The sequence below is a fragment of the Xenopus laevis genome, chromosome 4L, assembly GCF_017654675.1.
Source record: "Xenopus laevis strain J_2021 chromosome 4L, Xenopus_laevis_v10.1, whole genome shotgun sequence".
NCBI classification, from domain to species: Eukaryota; Metazoa; Chordata; class Amphibia; order Anura; family Pipidae; genus Xenopus; species Xenopus laevis.
The window spans coordinates 17,794,406-17,821,519 of record NC_054377.1 but is presented as its reverse complement, the minus strand read 5'-3'; the positions used below and the strand labels follow the sequence as shown (position 1 = coordinate 17,821,519).

Genomic DNA, 27,114 nt, shown 5'->3' with positions numbered 1-27,114 from the left:
TTTTAGGCTCCTGTAACCATCCACCACTCCTGTCACCAACTCACCATCCAACACTTCTACACTGAGTGGAATCCAACTTATATCCTATATATTACTATCCTATCCTATATTCTTATATTACTTTTATACTAAGGAAGAGCCTACAAGAACATCTGCTTCTCAAGTAATGGTCACCTGAATTGGAGTCAACTATTACCATCCATATCTTACAGATCCAGTTCACTAGCTAAGGCTTTTCCTAATGGAACGTCTCCCCAGAGATGAGGAAGAAGATTAATTCCCCCCTACAAGCTGTTGTTAAAGTTCCACTCCCAACACCCACCTATAGCTGAAGACTAAGTTGGAAAGTCCTACTCTATGAGTAGCTTTCTATAACTGTTATAGGCTTTAAAGTTACTGGATTTATTCCCTTATGATATCTTTACTGCATTGAATGCAGAATCAGATTAGAGTTAATTAAGCATTTTTTTACATTTACTTAAGTTCAGCTTAGTCCTTGGTTCCAAACACAGCATATGAAAATAAAAACAATCCTGTCACAAAACCGCCTCACTCAACCACACTTAACTCTTGGGTTTGGCTACAAGGGGTTACAATCAGTCTCTCAATCACCTTACACACAGGTTAGACTAACATCAGACACCCCAAAAACACACCAACACCCACAAAGTTCATTCGCTGCCACCATCTATCATTAACAGGCGATAGAAACCTAATGTGACTATTCCCCTGCCCTCTATAACAGGTAATAACTCACACTACACAATACATAAAACACTCTCTCCTATGGTAGTTACTCAGGGTAAGATCCTACTAGTCTAACAAGCACTCCAGCAGCCAAAGGGTTAATCTACATTCAAACACACTTTCCTGCTAGCCGTACTAGTTAACCAACATACAAATAGGCAACTTTCCCTTTCCACACATACGAAGAGTTCATACACGTAGGCACAAGCATTCATATGGGCAATGAGTTTGTTTAGAGCACAAGGACTAACGTATTAAATGATATTTACTGTTTAAAAGAAACAGTGCATATGTATATATATAAAAATGATATTACAGAGATGACACACAGTTGCAAATACAGTAAATAAAATAAAAGGGAGTAAAAACACAAAGAAAACCCTTACTTTACCAAGTTTTGAAGTTGTCAGTGTATTTCCTCTGAGGCACGAGTTGGAAGCTGGACATACAATCCACTGAAAAAATGGAGCCTCCTTGTATGACAATGTGATATTGGGAATGTCACCTTTTTATTTCCTGCTGGGACACTCCCCTCATTACCTTATGCATGAGGTAGGAGTACCCAGGAACATGTCATTTACGACCCCCTGCAGGGGGTTTGCTACTCTCAGGCAATATTCCCCAATATCCCTTAATATAATATGGATACTTGCCAGTACCCAATACTATAATAAAAACATGGGCAGGCTGTGATCCATATGTGGGCAAGAAGAACAATACCAAACACTAATAGGTTCCCACTTTCCAGTCCCCCAGGAACCAGCCCTCCTAACAGGTGGGTATAGGCTAGCCCTGTTTGGTATTGTTAGGAAGCATGTGACCTCCTCATAACCAATATGTAAGTTATGAGGTTGTGAATCCTATGACACAGGAGATATGGATACTTTCCTATAATCCATAATTTTCTACTAGCAATCCCCCCCTGCTGCTCTAGGTCCACAGCTCTGTTCTTTGATCAGCCGATCACAGAACAGACTGGCCCAGCTTCCTTGCCCAAATGGTGTGGCTCCAGACCGTCTCAGATGACAGATATGGATGTTACCTTTCCACAGCCCCCTGGTGAGATATACAATAAAGGGTCTCTGTGTGAGCCTGAGACTGAGTAATTACAGTATTAACTTTTAAAATGCCAGTGCAAGGTGGCCTTGGCATGACAAATCCCATGTAGGATATTAATATATTAAAGGTTTGCTGCAAAGATAAGGAAATGTTGAAACATGCAGTCAAATGACCTGTGCTTTATTATATGCAGGTACTCCTCTCACCTGCCTATCGGCTTTGTGTGATCAGAACTGTAGAATGGTGAATGGGGTTCCATCATGTAGCTGTTTCCATGGATACAGTCTTGGGAAAGATGGCAGAACCTGCTATGGTAAGTGGCTTTTTGGAAGACTGCTCATCAGTAACTCTTAGAGTGGTTCTAGATAATTTGCTATAACCAGGTAAGTATTTAGTAAAGCCTCCAGTTCTTACACATTAATTAGCTGAAAAGCAATTCCTTCCAGAACATCTTTTGGGCATTCAGTAATATTTAAATCTAATTACTAGGAGGTACGGAAGGAATTTAACTTCACCTTTGTGAGCATGAACCCTTTGTTAAACCCACAATTTAGTTAGTTAAACTGGAACCATCCTAAGGCAATCATATTTGTGTGGTAGGGAGGACACGGTCCTCTAAAATTAGTTTCAACTGCCTATAATTCTACTATAACGAATCATTATTGGAACCAATGACTTCCATGTATGGTTGCCTATACAATTAGTGGTCGTAACAATTATATTGTATTATATTATATATTATATTATATACTATATATTATTTTCTAGTAGACTTAAAGTATGAAGATCCAAATTACAGAAAGATACGTTATCTGGATAATCCTATGTTCTGAGCATTCTAGATAACAGGTCCCATACCTGTACAGAGAAAAAAGAAATCTTTTTAAAACATTTGGATTATTTGGATAAAAAAAAAAGAAGACAGCCTTTTCATAATTTGGAGCTTTCGGAATAACGGGTTCCGGATAGCTTGTATTAACTTGCATATACAAGTACAAGTTGTTAGCTGATGTTTTTATTTTGGTAATGTATTTATATATAGTGAACAATTGTCATTTTATGTATGTACAGTATGTAAGACACCTATAAATACATTTGGATGGCCAGTATTTGTTTTAATGTCCTCAGGGCTGGATTTACATAGTGGGCACCCCTAGGCTCCCTTTTATTTGCTCACATTTTCATCATTACAAACTTTTGTATCTCCTGCGCAATTCCAATGTCTCAGAACCAATGTGGGTGTGGTTGCCGCCCGCTAAAATCCTGTCACCCAAGGCCCAGGCCTTGGTGGCCTTTCCACAAATCCGGGACTGAATGTCTTGATCGAGATCTTAACAAAGCCTATATTTCTCTGTCCCAGTTTTGCCATCAATCATTCCTATTGTCCGATAACACTGATATTGTTCTTCAGATCTCTGCTTGTTTGGGGAGTTTCCATTGTCAAATTATCATGCAGGCAACGTATCTTCCTTTGCATGTTAGCATTAGGTGTTATTTTGCTAAAATGTTTATCTCAATAGCATAGCAGTTGTATTTTCTTCCAGATGTTGATGAATGCTCCAGGCCACAGGCATCCAGTCTCTGTCAACAACAATGCAAAAACAGTATTGGCAGCTATAGATGCCTCTGTTTCTATGGGTATCAAATATCACCCAATGGCCGCTCTTGTGTACCTACTAAACACCTAAACTTTATCACAGGCATTGCAGGTAAGTTGTTTTGTGTATTGAACATACATGAAGATACAAACAAGATAATCAATAAGCATTGCTTGTATACTGGTGTTGGAGGGCTTTGCTGAGTAGTTTACAAGCAATAGGTCTTTATCAACTCCCAGCATCTTCTCTTTGGGATGCCAGGAAATGTACTTCAACACCAAATTAAAGACTGTGATCTCCATGACCAATTTGCACTTCTTTCTCAGCATCATATCCTAATGTCTCCATCTTGCCCAACTGGCACCATCTTGCACTTCTCTACCTTGACCTAATATATTCATTTTTCAAGACTTTTTGCGAGTCTACCTTTTTTCTCTGTCTTGCCCAAATGTTGCCATCTTTTTCTACTGTCACCACCCTCGCTTGTTAAATTGTTTCACTCCCTTATTCTTGCTTTAATGTCTACATTTTATTCTTCTGTCACCATATCTCCCATTTGCCTACCCCTTGTCCTCATACTTTCATTTTGTCCTACTTGCACCATTTCTTCTGCAGTTCCCACTGCTGTTTTCTACAGCTGCTGCTCTGGACTTCATTATGTACTTGGCCTTTGGTAGTCTCCCCTATTTGGACCCCCGAAACAGAGCTCTGGCTTGCCTCTCATCTTACATTTATCTGCCAAAAAAATCTTTCCTTTCTGCTTCTGCAGTGCAGATGTTTAAGGAACCACTGAAGATGTTAATGGGAGTCATATATCTACAAATGCTACGCAAGTACATAATGTTAAACGTGTCGCACTTCTGGAATTGAGACAAGAACAGCATTGTGACAGACTAGCAGGACATATATAGTATACACTAAACATAATCATTCCCAGAATGAGCCCCATACATGTTGGTAATAGTTCCTGTATTACAATAAGGTACATATTCTAACTTGTAACTTTAGATAGAATACTGGCCCTACATTTTCTATTTAAAAACAGATATGCAATTTATTTTTTAACACACTATAAGAGATGGGTTATACACAAACACATGTAAATCAGTTTCAGTCAGCAGTATTACAGTACTGTACTTGCAATAGTGACCCTTCAATAAACAGACGGTAACATGGCTCATCTGCTAATGCCAGATAAATGTCTGATTCCTGGTCCACATAATTGAACAATATACATAAATCACAAGCAAGGAAGTGGCGTGCCCATTTCCCACCCAAGTGTTTCCCCTCTTAGGTGTCCAACTCAAAAATATCTCTATAGTCATGCTATTAATAAAAAAAATCTAGTTTATTATATCATATTAAAATATAACAAAAACCCCAAATGTAGCCCAACGCATTTCATGCTAACCCATATATCTAGCTATCTGTCTGTCTGTCTGTCTATCTATCTATCGTCTATTTGTCTATCTATCTATTATCTATCTATCTATCTATCTATCTATCTGTCTGTCTGTCTATCTATCTATCTATCGTCTATTTGTCTATCTATCTATTATCTATCTATCTATCTATCTATCTATCTATCTATCTGTTTGTCTATCTATTATCTATCTATCCATTCATCCATTATCTGTCTGTCCGTCCATCTGTCCGTTCGTCCATCCATCCATCTATCTATTTATCTGTCTATCTATCTATCTATCTATCTATCTATCTATCTATCTATCTATCATCTATCTATCTATCTATCTATCTATCTATCTATCTATCTATCTATCTATCTATCTATCATCTATCTATCTGTCTGTCTATTATCTATCTATCCATCCATCCATTATCTATCTATCTATCTATCTATCTATCTATCTATCTATCTATCTATCTATCTATCTATCTATCTATCTGTCTGTCTATCTACTGTATTATCTATCCATTCATCCATTATCTATCTATCTATCTATCTGTCTGTCTGTCTGTCTGTCTGTCTGTCTGTCTGTCTGTCCGTCCGTCCGTCCGTCCTTCCGTCTGTCTGTTTGTCTGTCTGTCTATCTATCATCTAACAATAGATGGAAGATATTTAGATGACAAGTTGGTCACATTATATATGACACTAACACATCTTTGACAATAGGGAAAAATAACTTGCTAGTGAACCTTTTACCTGGGCTTATGAGCTGGGTTGGCTTTAAATTCTTAATTGTTACCACTACATTATATTGTATTTATTCATTCATAGCTCCTTCCCCTTGTGGAGAATATGGCTGTGAACTAATGTGCAATGATGGTGGCTGTGAGCACGTGTCGAGGGTGTGTCCTGTTGGATTCCGTATGGCAGAGACTGTGAATGGAGTGACCTGTACAGGTAAAAACATGGCATCCCAACCTGCAGGACACTATATATATTCTCAGTTTGCACTCTGAGTGCTCTTACTTTATTCCAAATCTTTTTGCCGTAGTGCAGTAAGGGTTCACTTTTAAGTTAAAATTTAGTATGTTATAAAATGGCTAATTCTAAGCAACTTTTCAATTGGCCTTCGTTATACATTTGAATTATTTGCCACCTTCTTCTGACCCCCAACTAAAAACAAATTTTCTGTATGGATACAAATGTATTGTTATTGCTACTTATTATTACTCATATTCTATTTAGGCCTCTCCTATTTATATTCCAGCCTCTTATTCAAATCAATGCATGGTTGCTAGGGTAATTTGGATCAATCGAAATTTATTAAAAAAATCGAATTTCCAAAATTTGAGTAGGATCAACCCGAAAACTCGAATCGAATTCGAATCAAATTCTATTTGAGTTTTAAAAACTTGATCCTAGTTTTTTCTCTGAAAAAAACTTGAATGTCAGGAAGGCTGCAAACAATTCTACATTGATCCCAGGATGTCTCCCATTAATTAAAACAGCAGTTTTGAGTTCTTAAAAGGCCAGTGTATGATAAATATTGAAAATCAAATTTGAATTTTAGAAAAAAAAACTCGAATCGAACTGGAAGAATTCCCTAGATTAATTTTACAGTTTTGGCCATAAAAAAACTCGAACATTGAAATTCTAAATTCTATTTTTCAATTTGACCCTTGATAATTCTGCCCCTTAGTCATAGGCTGAATGAAACAGCCATTGGCTGCAGTTTTCTGGTAGACATAATAACCAGGAGGACTTTGCTAGAGAAACCCAGAAGGTAAATAAGGGTTGATCTTGCGGATTCAACCTAAAACGTAATGCGCTACTGGCTGTCGTAAGTATCATGGCAACCCTGAGCTATAATACAAATAATAAGTGTGCCGGGCAGCTTTGACATTTCCATGTTGCCAGACAACACCCAAGGCACTGATCAAAGGGAAACCTAAAATGAGCCAAGTAAAACATAGAACCTATGACCCTGTTATTGTGTCTTAGCTTGTGTTAATTCCGTCAATTCTACAATAAAAGCAAACTGGAAAATGAGGTTCAATGTTGATAAATGCAGGTTATGCACTTTGGCAAAAATAATATAAATGCAAGTTATACACTAAATGGCAGTGTGTTGGGAGTTTCCTTAAATGAGAAAGATCTAGGGGTCTTTGTAGATAACACGTTGTCTAATTCTGGGAGTGTCATTCTGTGGCTACTAAAGCAAATAAAGTTCTTTCTTGCATAAAAAAGGGCATTAACTCAAGGGATGAAAACATAATTATGTCTCTTTATAGGTCCCTGGTAAGGCCTCATCTGGAGTATGCAGTGCAGTTTTGGACTCCAGTCCTTAAGAGGGATATAAATGAGCTGGAGAGAGTGCAGAGACTAAGTGCAACTAAACTGGTTAGAGGGAGGGAAGACTTAAATTATGAGGGGAGACTGTCAAGGTTGGGGTTGTTTTCTCTGGAAAAAAGGCGAGGGGACATGATTACACTTTACAAGTACATTAGAGGACATTATAGACAAATACCAGGGGACCTTTTTACCCATAAAGTGGATCACCGTACCAGAGGCCACCCCTTTAGACTAGAAGAAAAGAACTTTCATTTGAAGCAACATATGGGGTTCTTCACAGTCAGGACATTGAGATTGTGGAATGCACTGCCGGGTGATGTTGTGATGGCTGATTCAGTTTATGCCTTTAAGAATGGCTTGGATGGTTTTTTGGATAGACATAATATCAAAGGCTATTGTGATACTAAGCTCTATAGTTAGTATAGATATGGGTATATAGAATTTAATTAAAAGTAGGGAGGGGTGTGTGTATGGATGCTGGGTTTTCATTTGGAGGGGTTGAACTTGATGGACTTTGTCTTTTTTCAACCCAATTTAACTATGTAACTATGTAACTATATTCCAGCTAACATGCTGTTATAGCCAAGACAAACAAAAAATGTTCTATTTTACATTTCAAGAACGGCATCGTTTCATGTGTTAAATGCATCTTTACTGATAAACCCTGCTCAACCCTTGTGCTTCCTCCCTACTAGATATCGATGAATGTGAGGCCTCCTCATGTGAAGGAACCTGTGTAAATACAGAAGGAGGATTCATGTGTGACTGTGGGCCAGGCATGAAACTATCTACTGACCGGATGAGCTGCTACGGTGAGAACTTGAGCCTCCTCTGAAATCCCCAGTTTGGTAGAATTTGACTTAAAGGGGAACAAAAGCTTAACTAAATAAGTAGGCTACATTATGTTGTCCATTATGTTTTGTGCTTCTGTACAAGTCCAAGGCAACCACAACCCTTTAGCAGTAAAGATCTGTGTCTCCAAAGATGCCCCAGTAGCTCCCCATCTTCTTTTCTGCTGATTCACTGCACATGCTCTGTGCTGCTGTCACTTACTTAGCTTAGGGACCCACTCACAATATACACATAGAATAGAAATGTCACAATATAAGGCTGATTAGTAATTAATATAGATAATTACTACATGACAGCACAGAAACCAGTGCAATTACCATCAGAATTTAATAATCAGCCCTGTAGCATCAGCTTATATTACAGACCAACCTCATTTTCTGCTGGATAATTAGTGACGACCCCTAAGCTTAGCTTCTCAACAGCTGCTCAGAGCCCACTGAGCATGTGAGTGTCACAGACACTTTCCAGGATGGTGACCCCCTGTGAAAAGTTTGAAGTCCAGGGACATTGCTGCTATTGACAAGCTGAAACTTTAGGCTGGTGAAATAAGTTCAGTTTATTAAATATGGCATTTTTAGCCAAATTCAATTTTGGGGTTTAGTTCTCCTTTAATATACAACCCCCCCAGAATGTAGTGCTTTCTGTGAGCATCTATGTAGCTACAGAAAGTCTCCTTAAGGGCAGAGCACACAAAGCTACTGGGGGAGATTAGTCGCCCAGCGACAAACCGCTTCTTCTTCGGGCGACTAATCTCCCCGGACTGCCTCCCTGCCAGATAGAATCTAAATCGATGGTGGGGTGGCACTCAGGGGGTTTTGTTTTCTGAAGTTGTCTAAAGTTTCCTCATTAGGCAGCTTCGGGCGACTTCGGAAAACGAAGCACTCTGGGTGCCATCCTGCCGACGATTTCGATTCTAGCCGGCAGGGAGGCAGTTCGGGGAAATTAGTCGCCCAAAGAAGAATTGATTTGTCACTGTGCGACTTCATGTGCCCCTGCCCTAAGAAGTATAGCAAATAAACAGACAAGGACAGCAGACGGGGCAATTAGCAACATCAGGAGACGGTATGGAAATGTAACAATAGACCAGATGCAACAAAAGGTCCCGTGTTATAAATATTTTCATCTTCTTGTCCACAGTTTGAATGCGTTTGTTGGACTATTTCTAGAACAAGGAGCTGATATAAACAATCCTTGGTAATGACAGATTAGCTTTCAGCCACACAATGAGAATGTTCTGATCCAGCCAGAGAATTTCCACCCCGGGGGGCAAGGGAAGTTAAGCAGCAATTATTCTGAATTTGTAAAGCAGGGCAAGCGGTGGTAAACGGGGAGTAAAGTTCAGGTTTGTTAATTAAAAGACTTTTAAAAGGAATTTCCTGCTTCCTTGGTTATTTTTATGCTTCATGTTTAAAGAGAAACTTCACCTTTATATTAACCTTTGGTATGGTTTACAGTAGAAGGACCAGTTCTAAGCAACTTTTTTTTACTCATCTTCACTATTTATTTTGCAGTCTCATGGTCAGGGCACACGCTCTGATTTGGGGTGACTAATCTCCCTGAACTGCAACCCGCCAGCTAGAATGTAAATCGTCGGCGGGATGGCACTTGGAGCGTTTCGTTTTCCGAAGTCGCCCAAAGTTTCCTCGTGAGGCAACTTTGGAAAACGAAGCGCTCCGAGTGCCATCCCGCCGACGATTTACATTCTACCTGGCAGGAGGCAATGCGGTGAGATTAGTCGCCCCGAAGAAGAGGCGATTTGTCGCCGGACGACTAATTTCCCCGAATCTGAGAGTGTGCCCTGTCCCTTATTGTCAGGGTCACTGACCCCAGCAACTTATAAACAGACCAACTGCAATAGTTCAATTGTTATTCTTATTTTTGTATGTATTTCTATTCTATATTACAATTCAGGCTCTATCCTGACTTTCAGACGGCTGCATGGTTGCTAGGGTAAATCAGTTTACCAGCAATTAAAATTCCAGAGATATATAAAAAAAGAAGGAAATGGACACTAAGGGGCACATTTACTTAGCTCGAGTGAAGGAATAGAATAAGAAAACTTTTTGGCTACTTCGACCATCGAATTGGCTACTTCGACCTTCGACTTCGAATCGAACGATTCGAACTAAAAATCATTCGACTATTCGACCATTCGATAGTCAAAGTACTGTCTCTTTAAAAAAAACTTCGACCACCTACTTCGCCACCTAAAACCTACCAAGCTCCAATGTTAGCCTATCGGCAAGGTCCCCATAGGCTTTGTAGACAATTTCTGATCGAAGGAAAATTGTTCGATCGATGGATTAAAATCCTTCGAATCGATTTTTCCTTCGATCGTCCGATTGCGGTAAATCCTTCGACTTCGATATTCAAAGTCGAAGGATTTAACTTCGATGGTTAAATATCGAGGATTAATTAACCCTCGATATTCGACCCTTAGTAAATGTGCCCCCACGATGCCCGTTTATTAATAGTTCAATCTTAGTGATATTAGAGATTTTTGATATCACAATTAAACTCTATTTTTCTAAAACCATGAATGACATGAAAGTTATTAAAAGATCAGAATACAAAGAAAAAATTGCTGAATGATCCAGAAAAAATACGAATATCTTGAAAAACTTTGTTCAGACAACTACTAGCAAAAAAAAAAAAAAAAAAAAAAAATGTCCAAAAGGACTAGCACAGTACCATTGACTTTTATGGGACCTCGACATTTTTTACTTGTCAAACTTTTGTATTAACGTTTTTTGTGGTTTTTACATCTAAAGAGGTTGCACACCATTACATTTCTTCTTAGTATGATGTACACGTTTGCCGTTTTCCCCCCCAATTTTTTTATTATTTGTGGTTTTAAGTTGTTTAGCTTTTTATTTAGAAGCTCTCCACTTTGCAGTTTCAGCAATCTGGTTGCTAGGGTACAAATTACCCTAGCAACCATGCATTGATTTGAATAAGAGATTGGAACATGAATAAGAGAAGGCCGGAATAGAAAGATGAATAATAAAAGTAGCAATAACAATAAATTCGTAGCCTTACAGAGCATTTGTTTTTTAGATGGGGTCAGTGACCTCCTTTTGAAAGCCGGAAAGAATCAGAAGAAAAAGGCAAATAATTGAAAAACTATAAAAAAAAAAAGAGAAAATGAAGACCAATTGAAAAGTTGCTTAGAATTAGCCATTCAATAACATACTAAAAGTTAACTTCAAGATGAACCACCTCTGTAATAAATAGGGATGTAGCGAACGGCGGAAAAAATGTTCGCGAACATATTCGCGAACTTGCGTCAAAAATGCGAACGGTTCGCGAACGTCGTGAACCCCATAGACTTCAATGGGAAGGCGAATTTTAAAAGCTAGAAAAGACATTTCTGGCCAGAAAAATGATTTTAAAGTTGTTTAAAGGGTGCAACGACCTGGACAGTGGCATGCCAGAGGGGGATCAAGGGCAAAAATGTATCTGAAAAATACATTGTTGACACAGCGCTGCGTTTTGTGCTGTAAAGGGCAGAAATCCCACTACGTCACTCAGGTGATGTTTCTGGACACGGAATGTGAAAAAGCTCACACAGCTAGGTGGCACTTGGTTAAAGACTGGGCAAACAATGCCTGCAAGGGCAACGTATACAGTAGTGGATACGGAATATATTATTGCTGCTGTAAAAACATCACTCAGGTGATGTTTACGGACACGGAATTATTATTGTTATTTAGACAGAATGTGAAAAAGCTCACACAGCTAGGTGGCACTTGCATACCTCCCAACTGTCCCTTTTTTGACCACTCAACCCCCTGTCCCTCTTTTGTACTGGAAAGTCCCTCTTTTCTCTGCACTGAATAGCCAGAAAAAAACCAGTTTCTAACTTAATTGGCTTTTGGCAGAGAGCTCAGAACAGCTAACAGGTGCAAATAAGATACTTTGTAACAATTTTGACTCTGGTTGGTGCTGGTAGTGGTGAACTACTAGGAGGAGCAGCACACCAGTCCCACTCCCCAACACAGCTAGACTAATAGCACTGGGCTCTTACAGTAGCAAAGTAAAAAAAACAAAAAAGAAAATAAAAGCAGTCCTTACAAGGACTATTGGGTTATTACAGCAGTCAGCAGATGAGATCAGAAGCAGTGCCCACAGCAGCTACATACAGAGCACTGCAGTAGAAGGTAGATTACTAGTCAGCAAAACTAACTAACCTAAACTCACTGTCCCTCAAATCCCTGCAGAGTTCTGTCCCTACAATACAGAGCAGTATCAAGTAGATTACTAGCCAGCAAAGTTACTATCAACTGTCCCTCAAATCACTAAACAGCTCTCTCCCTACACTAGCTCTTCCAAGCACACACAGGCAGAATGAAAAAACGCTGCAGGGCTTCAGTTTATATATGGAAGGGGAGTGGTCCAGGGGGTGTGGGGGTGGTCCAGGAGGGAGAGCTTCCTGATTGGCTGCCATGTATCTGCTGCTCTGGGGTGAGAGGGCAAAAATAAGCGCCAGCTAAGGCGAACCCAAATTGGCGAACGTCGCGCGACGTTCGCGAACATTCGGCGGACGCGAACGGTCGATGTTCGCGCGAATTAGTTCGCTGGCGAACAGTCCGCGACATCCCTAGTAATAAATCTCGAAAAAAAAAGGAAATCCGAAGTTTAGTAAATGGGCCCCTAATTTTAAATTGTCCCAGGGACTACTTCTGCCTACTCCGCACTAAAAACTAATTTGAATGGGCATTATGCTTTTAAAGGAATACAAAGCTCAGAATTTCTCACAGCATTTTAATGGACCAGAGACTTTTGAAATGAGATAAAGTAGTTTAAGGTGAAACACAACAGGGCAGAATCTACAGACAGGCTCAGCTTCTCCTTTACAGTAGAGATGCCCTTCACAATAAAATATACATTATCCTCAGGAGTGGAATAATGCCTAAGCGATAGCCTAGGGGCCATAGTGGTCAGGGGCCCATGTTTTTTTTTTGTAATTTTAAAAAAAAAATTATTTTAACGTCCACTGTCTGCACTCTGTAGGCTGTAGCTGGTGCTTGCCGATTGCTGTTGGCAGGGAGAAAAATTTGGCAAGATGGCTGCTGCACCTGACATCTATCTATATCAGTGGTCCCCAACCAGTAGCTCGCGAGCAACATGTTGCTCACCAACCCCTTGGATGTTGCTCCCAGTGGCCTCAAAGCAGGTGCTTATTTTTGAATTCCAGGCTTGGAGGCAAGTTTTGGTTGTATAAAAACCAGGTGTACTGCCAAACAGAGCCTCCTGTAGGCTACCAGTGCATATAGGGGCTACCAAACAGCCAATCAAAGCTCTTATTTGACATCCTCATGGATTTTTTCATGCTTGTGTTGCTCTCCAACTCTTTTTACATTTAAATGTGGCTCACGAGTAAAAAAGGTTGGGGACCCCTGATCTATATAGTAGTTATGTGCGTGCAAAGCCCGGCTGTCTGGTCTCTTCGTCAGGAATTGGCGAGCACCAGTGATGTGAAGAAGCCTATGATTAAGGGATCCATTCCCGAAAACCGCGTTAGGCGATTGTTATCCGCAGGACCCTGCAATAAACCTGTTTTTTTCCGGAGTGCCGTCCTTCCTTGGTTGTGGAAATTGTGTGGACAGTGGGGACAGAGCACTCGGACTTTTATGGGGAGCAGCTACGGCAACGTGAGTTTTTGAGCGGTGCTTTTTGTTCTTTTTGTATCTACTGTGCGCCGAAGAAGCAGACTCGTCTCAGGGTTTTGGAGTTGAGCACGCACATGTGGTCCAAGTCTCCGGCAGAAGACACGCAATCTAAATAGTTCTTGCCTAAATCTAGCTAAATCTTGCCTGAATCCTGTTTAAATTGTCTCCAAGCCAGCAGAAAGCAGCAAGGCACGGGGGGCAGCACGTGGAAAGCAGGGGTTGGGGGGAAAAGTTTAGCCTAGGGGCCTCAGATAGGGGCTGATTTACTAAAGGGCGAAGTGGTAAACGCTGGCGACAATTCGCCAACGTTACCGCCCACAGGGACTTCACCAATGTACTAACGGGTGCAGGTATCACTTCGCTAGCGAAAGAGACAGACGCTAGTACTCTATTGCCAGGCGTATTTTCGCTCTGGCGAAAGTACGTTAATCCACAAATTCACTAAAGTGCGGATTTTACTGAACGTTACCTCTTTCGTCAGACTTGCCTTCACCAGCTCAGACCAGGCGAAGTGCAATGGAGTGTAGATATTCCTCAATCTTCAGTTACTTACATCATTACATCAAAAACTAGTTTTTTTTTTAACTAAGTTCAAAAAATGCTGGCATCTTTTTCTTTTTTTCAGGGTGATAGGCTGCAAAAGTCAGAAAAAAATATTTTTGTGTAACCGGTTTCCCCCCATACATTTCCTAACATATGGAACATTATTTTACAGTGGGCTCATGTGTAGGGCATTAAAACAACTCTATTGACTTTATTAAGGTTCCCTGGACATGTCTAGTTATCAGTGTAAATGTAATGTATTAGATGCAACATGTAACAGAAAGACGTCCATTCAACTTTAAATTTCCTTCCGTATGCAAATTAGCTTGACCTCTAACGAATTTGTGCTATGCAGAATTGAACGCTAGAGCATCTTCGCTTTGATTTTGCTGAAGGAACGCTACCGAAAAGTCGCCAGCGTCCGTCAGCCAGGACAAAACTTTGCATTTTAGTAAATTAATGATGTACCAGCGAATTGTCGCCTGGCCGAGTGTTGCGATGGGTGGGAAGCTGTCGCTGGCGAATTTTTGCCGCTTAGTAAAGTGTTAATCCGCCACTGATAATCCGAACACTTTGATACATTTAATACAAAAAAAAAACAAAAAACGTTGGTGACCTTTAAAATGCAACATGATCATCATGCCCTTTCTGTTGTATAACATTACACTTAATTACTCGCTTTGTCTGCAGACATTGATGAATGCTCCACTAAGAGATCCCTGTGCCAACAAAAATGCAAGAACCTTCAGGGCAGCTACAGGTGTTTGTGTGGGACAGGGTTCGTTCTTCAGAGCAATGGACACACCTGTGCAGGTATTTTGTGCAACTGAATGGATATACACTAATGGATTATTTATATCTTTTATATGTCATTGACACATTAACCAGCACTTTTCAGAGAGTGATCATCATCCCCTGAACATATTTCCTTATTTCAGTCATTCAATACCCATACCTTAACAGAACTAAAGCCATAGGCTAGAAATGTTGTACATTATGTTTTGTGCTTCTGTACCAGCCCAAGGCAACCACAGCCCTTTAGCAGTAAAGATCTGTGTCTCCAAAGATGCCCCAGTAGCTCCCCATCTTCTTTTCTGCTGATTTACTGCACATGCTCTGTGCTGCTGTCACTTGCTGAGCTTAGGGACCCACTCACAATATACAGTACACATAGAACTGTCACAATATAAGGCTGATTAGTAATTAATACACATAATTACTACATGGCAGCACAGAAACCAGTGCAATTAGCATCAGAATTTAATAATCAGTCATGTAGCATCTGCTTATATTACAGACCAACCTCATTTTCTGCTGGATAATTAGTGACGACCCCTAAGCTTAGCTTCTCAACAGCTGCTCAGAGCCCACTGAGCATGTGAGTGTCACAGACACTTTCCAAGATGGTGACCCCCTGTGACAAGTTTGAAGTCCTGGATCATTGCTGCTATTGACAAGTTGAAACTTTAGGCTGGTGCAATAAGTTCAGTTTAATAAATATGGCATTTTTAACCATATTCATTTTTAGGGTTTAATTCTCCTTTACAAATTCCTTGCAATGATGATTTGAGACTGTATCTGTTTTTTGCACATGTTTTTTTTTTTTTGCCCTTCATTCATTTAATCCTAAAGGGGCGATTCACCTTTAAACTAACTTTTAGTATGTTGCCTACGTCTAAGCAACGTTTCAAATGTCCTTCGTTTTTTATAGTTTTTGAATTATTTGACTTCTTCTTCTTCTTCTGACTCTTTACAGCTTTCAAATTGGGGTCACTGACCCCATCTGAAAACCAAATGCTCTGTAAGGCTACACATTTATTGTTATTGCTGTTTTTAATTACTCATTTTTCTATTCAGGCCTCTCCTATTCATATTCCAGTCTCTTATTCAAATCAATGCATGTTTTTAGATTAAATTACAAACTGGAGAGCTGCTGATTAAAAAGCTAAATAACCCTTAAACCACAAATAATAAAAAATGGAAACCATTTGCAAATTGCTCTCGACATCATAGTGAAAGTTAATTTAAAGGTGAACAACCCCTTTAAAATAAAAACAGCAGCTGTAATAATTGTGTTAGTTTCTCAATATTTTTGGATGGCTCTTGCACAGATATAAATGAATGCCGGAGGCCAGGAACAGCCCACCGTTGCAAACACTTCTGCCACAATACTCATGGAAGCTTCTTCTGTTCTTGCCGTGCTGGGTTTCTGCTCGGTCCAGATAAAGTGTCATGTATTGGTAAGTTTCCCTTTGTCCCAGATGATGTCAGCATAGGGTCTTACTGACTGCAAGATACTGACTACAATATGGCTTAATGAGAAAGTATTACAGGTATGGGATCTGTTATCAGTTACAGAAAGGCCAATTCCCATAGACTCCATTTCATCCATACATTTGAAATTTTGAAAATAATTTCCTTTTTTTCTGCAGTAATAAAGCAGTCTTTACAATTTATTGCTCAATTGCTAATTCCTATAATTCTCTGCTTGAATTTCTATTTTTAGTTATGCGTCTTCTTTAGCTATTTATACAACCCTCAAATGGCTTCAAATACGTTTCCCATTCAGACGCTCAACAATTTTAAGTTGTGGTTCAGGTGCTTTTACCCCGAACCCACCGCTGGTTTAGTATCATGCACAGTTTTTAAATACAGGATCACTCATCGCTTTCCAAAGGTGGTTTGGGTGCTACTAGGGCCGGATTTACATAGTGGGCACCCCTAGGCCCAATGCCGTTTGTCGCCCCTGTCCCCTCCCCTTTATTCGTACAAATTTTCATCATCTGGACCAGAGCAATGGGAATTTAAATAATTATTGTATCTCCAGCGCATCCCCAGTGTTTTTGAACCAATGTGGGTGTGGTTTGGCAACATGCCGCCCCCCTAAAATCCTGCTGCCCTAGGCCCGGGCCTAGGTGGCCTTTCCACAAATCCAGGCCTGGGTGCTACGCCCTGAACCCGTAGCAGGGGGAGAAATCGTCCAACCAAAAATCCACTTTTGGGCACGCACTCACAAACTTCTTGGAGGTGATGAATTGCAAAAAAACTTTATTTTACATTAGTTAAAACATCTGTTGATTGTGACTGTACACAAAACCCTTTAGATGTTTTAACTAGTGAGAAATAAAGCTTTTTTGGAATTCTTCATCGCCTCCAAGAAGTTTGCGAGTGCGTGCCCAAAAGTGGATTTTTGGTAGAATAATAAAACAGTATCTTGTACTTGATCCAAACTTAGATAGAATTAATCCTTATTGGAGGCAAAACCAGCCTATTGAGTTTTTTTAGGGGCTCATTTATTAAACCTCAAATTTATCTGATCGAGGTTTTAAGTTTTTTCTCTCCGGCTTTTTCAAGAAGAATTATTGATAAATGTGTTCAATTTGTGTATGGGAGTTAGGTTGAGTTTGTTTTAATAAAAAACTGAGATAAACTAGAGTTTTAGTAAATGCCCCCTAATGTTTAAATGATTTTCTGGTAGATATAAGGTATGAAAATTCAAATTATGGAAAGATCCATTATCTGGAACCCTCCAGGTCCTGAGCATTCTGGATAACAGGTCCCATACATGTACTGTAGAATATCTGAAGCTCTATGTGAAATGATATGTAGACTAAAGTAATGACAGTAGTGTTATGTTTTGGGCAGCCGAGGATGAGTAGAGTATAACAGTGGTTTATTAGCAGAGTCATGCAGGCATTACACAACCGTAGCTTTCACTTTTAAGCTGTTCAGGAAGTATGCACAGATTAAGCCTGAGCACAGTGACATCTACAGGCACAAGCACCACAAGTAGTTTAGCACAGCTTGTAGAAAAGTATATGTGATGTTTCTCAGAGATCTGAAAATCACAGAGTTTTGTCATTTTGCGTCAGAAATTATTAAGATTCTTTGTGATTATTGTAGGCACCAACACTTATTATATCTCCAAGTCCAATGGATCAGTGAAAATGAATCTGTAGGGAAACGGCTTTGGCATCATTAATAAATAACTTGTTTTATTCTTGATAAACAACTTGTTTGAATTATATTTTAAGTTCAGCAGATGGAGGTCAAAGGGTTGGACTATTTGTAGCTGACTATTATTTTAGGCACCAACAATTATTATAACTCCAAGTCCAGATCAGTGGAAACGAATCTGTAGGGAAACGGCTTTGACATCATTAATAAATAACTTGTTTTATTCTTGCTGGTTTGAATTATATTTTAAGTTCAGCAGATGGAGACCAAAGGGTTGGACTATTTGTATCTGACAATTATTCCGTTTTTGTTGCACAGTGCCATATTCAATTGAATTTTTCTTCTATATTATGTATAGTATGTAGAAGAGTATTAAATGTGTCTTGGATCCAAAGGTTTTAAGTTTAGGTCCATCGGTTTTAGCTGTTTTTTTTTTATCGTATTTGGACTTTCTGCTCAATTATTTGTGTCTGTTTTGCTTTTAGATGTGGATGAGTGTTTAGAAAATGCTACCATATGTCCTCTGGGAAGTTGTGTGAACACACTGGGCTCCTATTTTTGTTCAGGTACCATCTTTATTTATTATGCTTAGGAAATGAAATCCCATTACTTAAAGGGAAAGTAAAGTCTAAAATAGAATAAGGCTAGAAATGCTGTATTTTGTATAATAAACATAAACATGAAGTTACTGCACCACAAGCCTAATCAAACAAATGATTTATGCTTTCAAAGTTGGCCACAGGAGATCACCATCTTGTAATTTTGTTAAACATCTTTGCAAGACCAAGACTGTGCACATGCTCAGTGTGATCTGGGCTGCTCAGGGAGTGTCATAAATGATCAAAACAGGGAAACAAACAAAGCTTCTTGAGTTCTGCATGGCTGGGAAGTAAAACATTCAACATTTTGTTTTCTTAATACCATTTGGTTTTCTATCTGTTTTTATATTTTTAACTATTCTGAACAACTCCAGATTTTCGTGGTCAGTTCTCTTCATTGGGAGGGAGCCGCTGGTTATATTTTTGTGGGCGGTCTTCTGCTAACTTTGATGCCAGTAGTTAGTACTTGTAGCTACAGCCCAAACTCCTTCTCCTTCTCTCTCATTCGATCCGGCTGCTTGCTCTTGACATCAACGAGAATCAACTCGAGTCGCCATACAAAGGCAATTATTACATTAAAATGCAACCGGTGAGCCACACATCTCCCATTCATGTCCCATTTCTGGTAGTGGTATAAATTCACCAGACACGAATTCTCTGCAAATTTCCATCATTTGCAAAACTGCAGCGACAATTCACCTCTGGCGAAAAATCCACTGTATCAAAAAAAAAAATATTCTATGGAATCCACAAACTGGAACTGTCCCACCATTTGCACCATTTCCCATTTGCAACCAGGCAATGCTGATATCTGATGACCTCTGATTTTATTTCTTGGCTTTATTCCCTTATTGCTTGTTGACAACAAGGATGTACCAACTTTGTGCGCATGAAATACCGTTCAGTTGAGTGGGAAGAAACATGTAGATATAAGGGTTCTGATGAGCTTCAAATGTACTGCACATTCATTGCCTACGGATGATGTCGTTTTGTAAGTGTTTGTGAACCTTGATGCCCCTCGAATGCACATTCTTTAGGTGTTTATTTAATATTATACATTTTGCAGAGACTTCAGTTGGAATGCAGACCACAGGCCTCCCTTGGGAAACCCAGGCAACTCATGGAAACTGGATGCCATTCCAGCCAACATCAATAATGCCACAGACATCGGGGTCACTGACTACTGGTGACCCTCACACTCTCAGGCCCAGCACTGAGTTAACACAAGGGATTTACAGCACAATTACTACCTCGGCACCACACAGCACTTTGGCAGACACTAACGTCATACTTCGTCCACAGCACCTCAGAATCGGCCACCCTCCATTAGCTCAAAAAGCCTCTGGAATTTCCCACATGCCTCTGAAAGAAAATATGATTGGTCACTCAGGTACCACCACAGTAGCCTTCACTCATGTGCCCATTTCCCACTGCTGGCATAACAAAGAGCTGCATCAGAGTGGCAGCACATGGATAGAACCTGGATGTACTGGCTGCAATTGCCAGGTAGGTGCCCATATACAAAAGCCACATGCTACCCCTTTGTATTATGCATACTTGTGTAGCGCACCCTTGGGTGAAGCTTTTGCTGTATATTAAGGCTGTGTGTGACCAGGCTAAAACTGCTTGTAGTGTGCCCTGGACCCCCAGTGTACCCGTGCAACTCCCGGTACCTGGTGTAAATCAGTGCAGCCAGATATTATATTATAGTAAACTATAACTTGTTTATTAACAGAGAACAGGGGCAAGGTCATAAGGCACAAGCACAGTAGTTATAGAGTAGCCTCCAACAGCAATATTCCCTCCAGGGCGTACAAGATACAACAGACGGAGTAGAATGCAATATAAATCAGCAACAATAGACTTGGGGAATAGTTACCACTCTCACTGGGCACTATCCCTCTGGTTGAGCACTAAGGCATGGGTTTCTCAGCCTGGGGTCTTGTATCTTGGCACCGGAATTGGTCCTCACCTCTCCCACTGTATTCAGCCTGGGGTCTTGGTACCCTATCTGGTCCTCAACCCACTACCCACTGTAGTCCCTGCTGTAGTGGTTCAAATACGACGGGGTCCTAACCCCACTATTTCTCCTCGGTGGAGCCACATCTGCTCTCTAGCTACCCTGGGCTGACTTTCACTCCTAAAGTGAATATTACTGTATTACTATCCCTATCTCACGCTTCACTAACTTTACCGGCAGACCTGGACCTGTAGTACCTCTCAGTGAGGCAAAGTCTCAGGACAGACCCAGACCACATGGTGCTAAGCCCTTTATATTATCAAACAGTGCCATCTAGTGGACAATCCCCATGAACTAGTGTGGACCCAGCCAGGGACATAGCTGCCTAAGTTAACTGAAGAACCCTTAGGTGTCCAAATCCAGAAAGGGAACTGCCTGAGTAATTTACCCCAAATATCAGGGTCCCTACACTTGTTTCTTAAATATATTTATTTTTCAGGATGGGAATGTATTCTGCGAAAAAAAGACATGCAGCCCAAACTGTTCACACCCAGTCGTGTACCCTGACAGTTGCTGCCCTTTGTGTGACGGTGAGTATGTAGGACGTATGCTGGGAGATGCTTGTATCCATTTAAACTGTCAAATATACATTTCTACTTATTTATTGCAGGATGCCTTTTTGAGGGAGTTTCCAGGGTAGATGGAGAGCTTTTCCCAAATTCTCCAGACAACTGCACTATCTGCATCTGCTTGGTAAGCAACATGTCTGAGATCAAAATAACACCCTACACTGGCATATCGAGAAATTGCGGGGTCTCCCAGAAAACTCTATTCCGAGCTTCTGTGCCCAGACCTCAGGGAATGTGATTTGCTTTTCCAGGCATTCACTGAAATTGCATCAGTCAGAAACCCTCCAGGAATTCAGTACAGGCAGCAGCAGAAAAAGATTGTGCTGAGATGTTGTTTATAATGATAGAGCCTATGTTCTATAATCTTGGAAACAGTTCTTAGTGATGTTATCAATAGCAATGTCATTGGTGATACTCATTGAAAGGTGTGTACAGTACATTTAGGGGCTATTTATTAAACCTTGAATTTAACTGGTTGAGGTTTTTAAGGGGAAAACGAAATATTTGTTGAACTGCAGTGGATTAAATATATAAGAAAAAATGACTACACAGTCTATATTTTATCTACAGGTATTGGACCCATGCCACCCAATGCTTGGGACCTAGGATTTTCCAGATATGGGGTCTTTCCATAATTTAGATCTTCATACATTAGGGGGCCCATTTATTAAACCTCAGTTTTTTCTGGTCAAGGTTTTAAGGGGGAAAATTCAAATTTTTTGTGGGAAAAAAACCTCAAATCCTCCGAATCCAAAAATACTCCATCTCAAACCTGTCAAGTTCATATAGAAGTTAATGGCAGATGTCCCTGTTGTTTCTTGACGTGATCGCCACCGGATAATCCGATAAAATCCAATAATCCGATAAAGTTGCGTTTTCGCATTGACAATTCGATAAAGTCAAGTTTTCTGAGAGTCAATTGCACAATACGAATTGACGCTCGAGTTTGTTGCAGCGTTTGGTTGCTCTGACTTTTTGGAGAAAAATTATTGATAAATGAGTTCAATTCGTGGATGGGAGTTTGGTCGACTTTGTTTTAATAAAAAATTACATTAATTCAAGTTTAAGTAAATAATCCTGTAAAAGTGATGTACCCTCTTCTTTAAAAAATCAAATATTGTGTTGCCAAATCCTATCTGAATAGTTGGCCTTTAATGCACACAAATAATCTTTATAATTTTTCTTCCATTTTTTTATATATTGTTTGTATTTGTATGTTCTTCAACCTAACATTTTTCTTATTGTTGTGGACACACACTCATGCTGTGAGTCCCTGAAAAATTTCCCGTGCTCTACTTGGTGGACTCTACTTTCAGAGTCTATAATTTGCAATCCATTACTGATATACTACGTAGGTGGGGGTTTTCGCAGTAAGAAAGAAGTTAAAAAATGATTTATAATTGAAATCATTAAGCATCCACTACAGTTTGGGTGCAGGCGCTTGCCTATTACATTTTCCTTTTAATAATATTAAACATAATGATGGTGAAATGTATCAGTTAATCTGTTGGTTGTCCTATCAGGCTGGAAATGTCACCTGCATCCCCCCTTCTTGTCCTCCTGTTACATGCACTGACCCCTTCTTATCAGACTGCTGCCTCCGATGCCCAGGTTAGTGATATCATTACATTCTGTCAATCATTTCCAGATGTACTATCTGAAATATACTGGGGGTCTTAGGGCAGACACACACAGTGCAATTCGGGGAGATAAGTCGCCCGGTGAAAAAATCTCCTCTTCCTTTGGGGCGACTAATCTCCCCGAACTGCCTACCCTGCTTTCCCACCGGCTAGACTGAAAATCACCGGCGGGATGGCACTCGGAGCTCTTTATTTCCCGAAGTCGCCTGAAGTTGCCTCACGACGAAACTTTGGGCGACTTCGGAAACCGAAGCTTTCCGAGTGCCAACCTTCTGGCGATTTACATTCTAGCCGGCTGGAGGCAGTTCGGGGAGATTAGTCTCCCCGAAGAAGAGGAGATTTGTCGCCTGGGGCGACTAATCTCCCCGAATCTGAGCTTGTACCCTGACTCGCATACTGTTATAATAGACATGATAAACAATGATAATAAACATGATAGACAATGATAATAGACATTAGATAGAACATTATACGAGTCATTTACAAACTTGAAGGCAGGGTGCAAAAAATAGGAGCAATCTGCAATTATGTTGCACCCTGTCTTCCAGCTTTAATGAATTACTGCTGGTATTCCCACCCTGTTTCAGAACACAGAGAACTGTGGCTGCCCCCATAATACAGGGGTATCTGTGTTTGGCAAGCCCCTTACCCAGCCCATCACCTATCTTGCAGGCTGCATTGAAGCCCTGTACTTACCGATGCCCTATGACAGGCAGTAAGATATGGCTGGCATCCATCCATCAATATGCTCTGCACCTTGTGCTGAATTGTTAGCCAATGTGGGGTTCAGAATGCAGCCAGTTACTAGACAAACAAGCTCTGTTCATGAGTTCTAAGGGGTATGTTCCTGTGCCCCTTTGTGGTCTTGCATGTCTGCCCTGGGGCATCATCAATGAGCCATTATATATATCACTATGGCATATGCTGCCAAAGTTTATGATTTGCTCCCCTATCTGTGCCCAAAATTTTGGATGGTGGGGCCCAGCCAATGAGAACATGAGGGTGAAGTATTATGTCTAGCCCATCCTTGAATTTAATTTAAGCCCCCTCATCCAATTATTTGAGCCCCCTAGAAGAGCAAGCCCTGCCTACAGCATGGGGAACCTAAGCCTTTGAGCATACTCCAGTGATCATTTGGAAACCTTGTAACAAGCCTGGAATAAATATAACAGAGAGGATTATATTACTGTCACATTACAATATTTAATTGCCTTTTATTATGGACTGAGGAGACAGATGTGTTTATTTTGCAGATGGATGTGAATTCCAAGGTCATTTTTATCCCCATGGATCCAAATTTAGCAGGGACGACAATGGGTGCACCTCTTGTTTGTGTCAGGTCTGCAAAGTTCCTGTTTAACCTATAACAATTTAACAGAATCTAACGTGTATTATAACTGATACAACTAAAATAATATTTCCTTTTTTATTTTTATCTACCTGACACCCCCCAAAAGAGAACTTCTGATGCTAGGGGTACTTTAGTTGAATCTGGCAAGTAAATGGCAGACTCTACTTGGTGCTGTTTGTGCCAGATTAGCGGGGTTTAAGGAGGCTCCATCCAAGAAATTTAAGGGCCTGGAACTGAACCATTCCATGGTCATGTTCAGATGACCAAATATGAGAATGAAGGAGAGCAAGGTAGTGAAGCAACTAACCTTCCTTGTTCCTGGAGATGCTCTTCATGTCTAGTTCTACCTGAAACTGAGGTTGTCAGAAACAAATGACTGGTTAGGCACCAACTGGCATGTTTTTGCTAAGGGGGATGGGATTTTGGCTTAGTTGGCGTCACCAGTTGGGAAGGTGTTTTGAGCAGGTGCTTGGGTCATGTTGCTGTAACTGACTGTAATTGCAGAGACTGCCTTTTGGCTGATGTTTAGAACCTAACATTTAAGGATAACTGATAATGTTCACCAACCATTGGTAGCCTGCCTTATATCACAATCAATATATTGGTCAAAAATATAACGGATTCATAGTTTTTACAAGATCATATTCAGCATCCTAATAAGAAATAATATTGCTCCAGAAAAAGTTCCAGGGGTGCCAAATATGGTCTGTGATTGCTGTTTGGTAGCCCCTATCTGGACAGTCTACAGGAGGCTCTATTTGGCAGCACACCCGGTGCAACCAAATCTTGCCTCCAAACCAGTAATTAAAAAATAAGCACCTGCTTTGAGGCCACTGGGAGCAACAGGCAAGGGGTTGGTGAGCAACATGTTACTTGTGAGCTACTGGTTGAGGACCACTACACTATTGTTTTGAGCAACTCGTCCCACCTCACCTTCACAATGTTCCATAGATAATATAAAACAGGTTTATTCTCTTAATTCCACCAACCTTAATTGTTTTATTTCATTTTCTCCGCAGAATGGTGCAGTTGAATGTTCATTTATTCCTTGTCCCAGTTTAGAATGTCCCAGAGAGGACTGGGTGTTAGAGGCTGGCCAGTGTTGCTTTAAATGCCAGGAACCTGTGCAGAGGTCAGGTAAGAGAAGAGATAACTGGAAGATGATACATGTATGTATGTATGTATGTATATATATATATATATATATATATATATATATATATATATATAGCTGCCCTAGGCACTGGACCTCAGCCCACTCCCTTTCCTTGGCATTCAGCACATGTAATTTACAGGCTGCACATGCACCAATCCTGCATTGGACTAGGGTGTTCAGGGCCCACCAGGGCTGTGACCTCAACGGCCTCCCTTGACATATTAATTTTACCTCCTTCCTCTGATATCATGGTGGGGGGGGGCACCAGCACTACATCAGAGGACCATCCACAGTGCCACAGCTAGTCAGCGGGGGCCCATCGTTTTTCTACCCAGTGCCCCACCAGCCCTCTGCTGCAGTAGAGGATATCTATTTTTTAATTTTATTTTCCTATACTGACCACTGATAGCCACCTCGCTAAAGTTGCCACCCTAGGCATGGGCACTCAAATGCCTATATGGGCCGGCAGGACAACCGGTGGGCCCAGCAGCCCAGACCCTTACCCTTTATGAAGCCTTTTCCCTAACTTCCGACCTCCTTCCATGGCCCCCCGGCATGTCCACAGGAGTAAGAAGAGAGGGGGGTTACAGCTCAGCAGGGGGGCCAGAGGGGGCTTTGCGTCTGAGGCAGGGGGCCCTGGGATGTGTGGTGGGCCCTGAGCAGCCCCGTCCAACACTGTATAAATTAATGTGATTGGAGATTGTAACACAAGCTCTATTTAATTCATATCTTTAATGCACTTTTATATATAGCGCTGTATCCCTTTCTCACCACCAGGTGTCATCATATATATTTAAAAAAAATCTCCAGGTCCCCCTTATTACTTACAATTTCCAATTAATTATAATACAATATATATATATATATATATATATATATATATATATATATATATATATATATATACACTAATCAACAATTCCTACATTTATATCTTTATCCAATTTAAGCATATACTTAATATACCACCAGGTGTCATCATATATATTTAAAAAAAATCTCCAGGTCCCAGAAATGATGTCAGCATTATGTTCAACACAATTGTGTCCTCTTTGTGTGAGCTCAATAGTGCTTATTTTAATTCAACAGCTGCAATTGCATTAGGTATATCTCACCCTGGTGATGGCAATGACACTGGAATCATGGGGGAAATGCTGCATTGTTGATAAAAACAGGCAAAATGTAGTGGTTTTCCTCAGAATATCCAATCAGAAAGCTGTAAACGAGTAGCCAATAACAACAAGTAACCAATAACAAGAAACCATTGGTGCAACAACATTGTTGCCTCTAATTATGTGCAAAAAAATATTTTGTGTGCACATTTTAAAGGGATACTGTCATGGGAAAAAAAATTTTTTTTCAAAATGAATCAGTTAATAGTGCTGCTCCAGCAGAATTCTGGGCTGAAATCCATTTCTCAAAAGAGCAAACAGATTTTTTTATATTCAATTCTGAAATCTGACATGGGGCTAGACATTTTGTCAATTTCCCAGCTGCCCCAAGTCATGTGACTTGTGCTCTGATAAACTTCAATCACTCTTTACTGCTGTACTGCAAGTTGGAGTGATATCACCCCCCTCCCTTCCCCCCA

At 40.3% G+C, this 27,114-nt stretch overlaps 1 protein-coding gene across 1 annotated transcript in view; it reads left to right on the top strand.

Moving 5' to 3' along the window:
- The window catches only part of vwce.L (von Willebrand factor C and EGF domains L homeolog), a 51,780-nt gene that overhangs the window by 9,858 nt on the left and 14,808 nt on the right, over positions 1–27,114 (top strand). Inside the window, exons 5-17 of the mRNA XM_041589940.1 lie at positions 2,000–2,119; positions 3,351–3,515; positions 5,644–5,769; positions 7,860–7,976; positions 14,922–15,044; positions 16,343–16,471; positions 18,674–18,754; positions 19,854–20,293; positions 21,247–21,337; positions 21,418–21,500; positions 22,900–22,987; positions 24,270–24,355; positions 25,387–25,504. Of these exons, the coding sequence (XP_041445874.1) occupies positions 2,000–2,119; positions 3,351–3,515; positions 5,644–5,769; positions 7,860–7,976; positions 14,922–15,044; positions 16,343–16,471; positions 18,674–18,754; positions 19,854–20,293; positions 21,247–21,337; positions 21,418–21,500; positions 22,900–22,987; positions 24,270–24,355; positions 25,387–25,504 (1,767 nt within the window). The remainder of the gene's footprint in view (positions 1–1,999; positions 2,120–3,350; positions 3,516–5,643; positions 5,770–7,859; positions 7,977–14,921; positions 15,045–16,342; positions 16,472–18,673; positions 18,755–19,853; positions 20,294–21,246; positions 21,338–21,417; positions 21,501–22,899; positions 22,988–24,269; positions 24,356–25,386; positions 25,505–27,114) is intronic.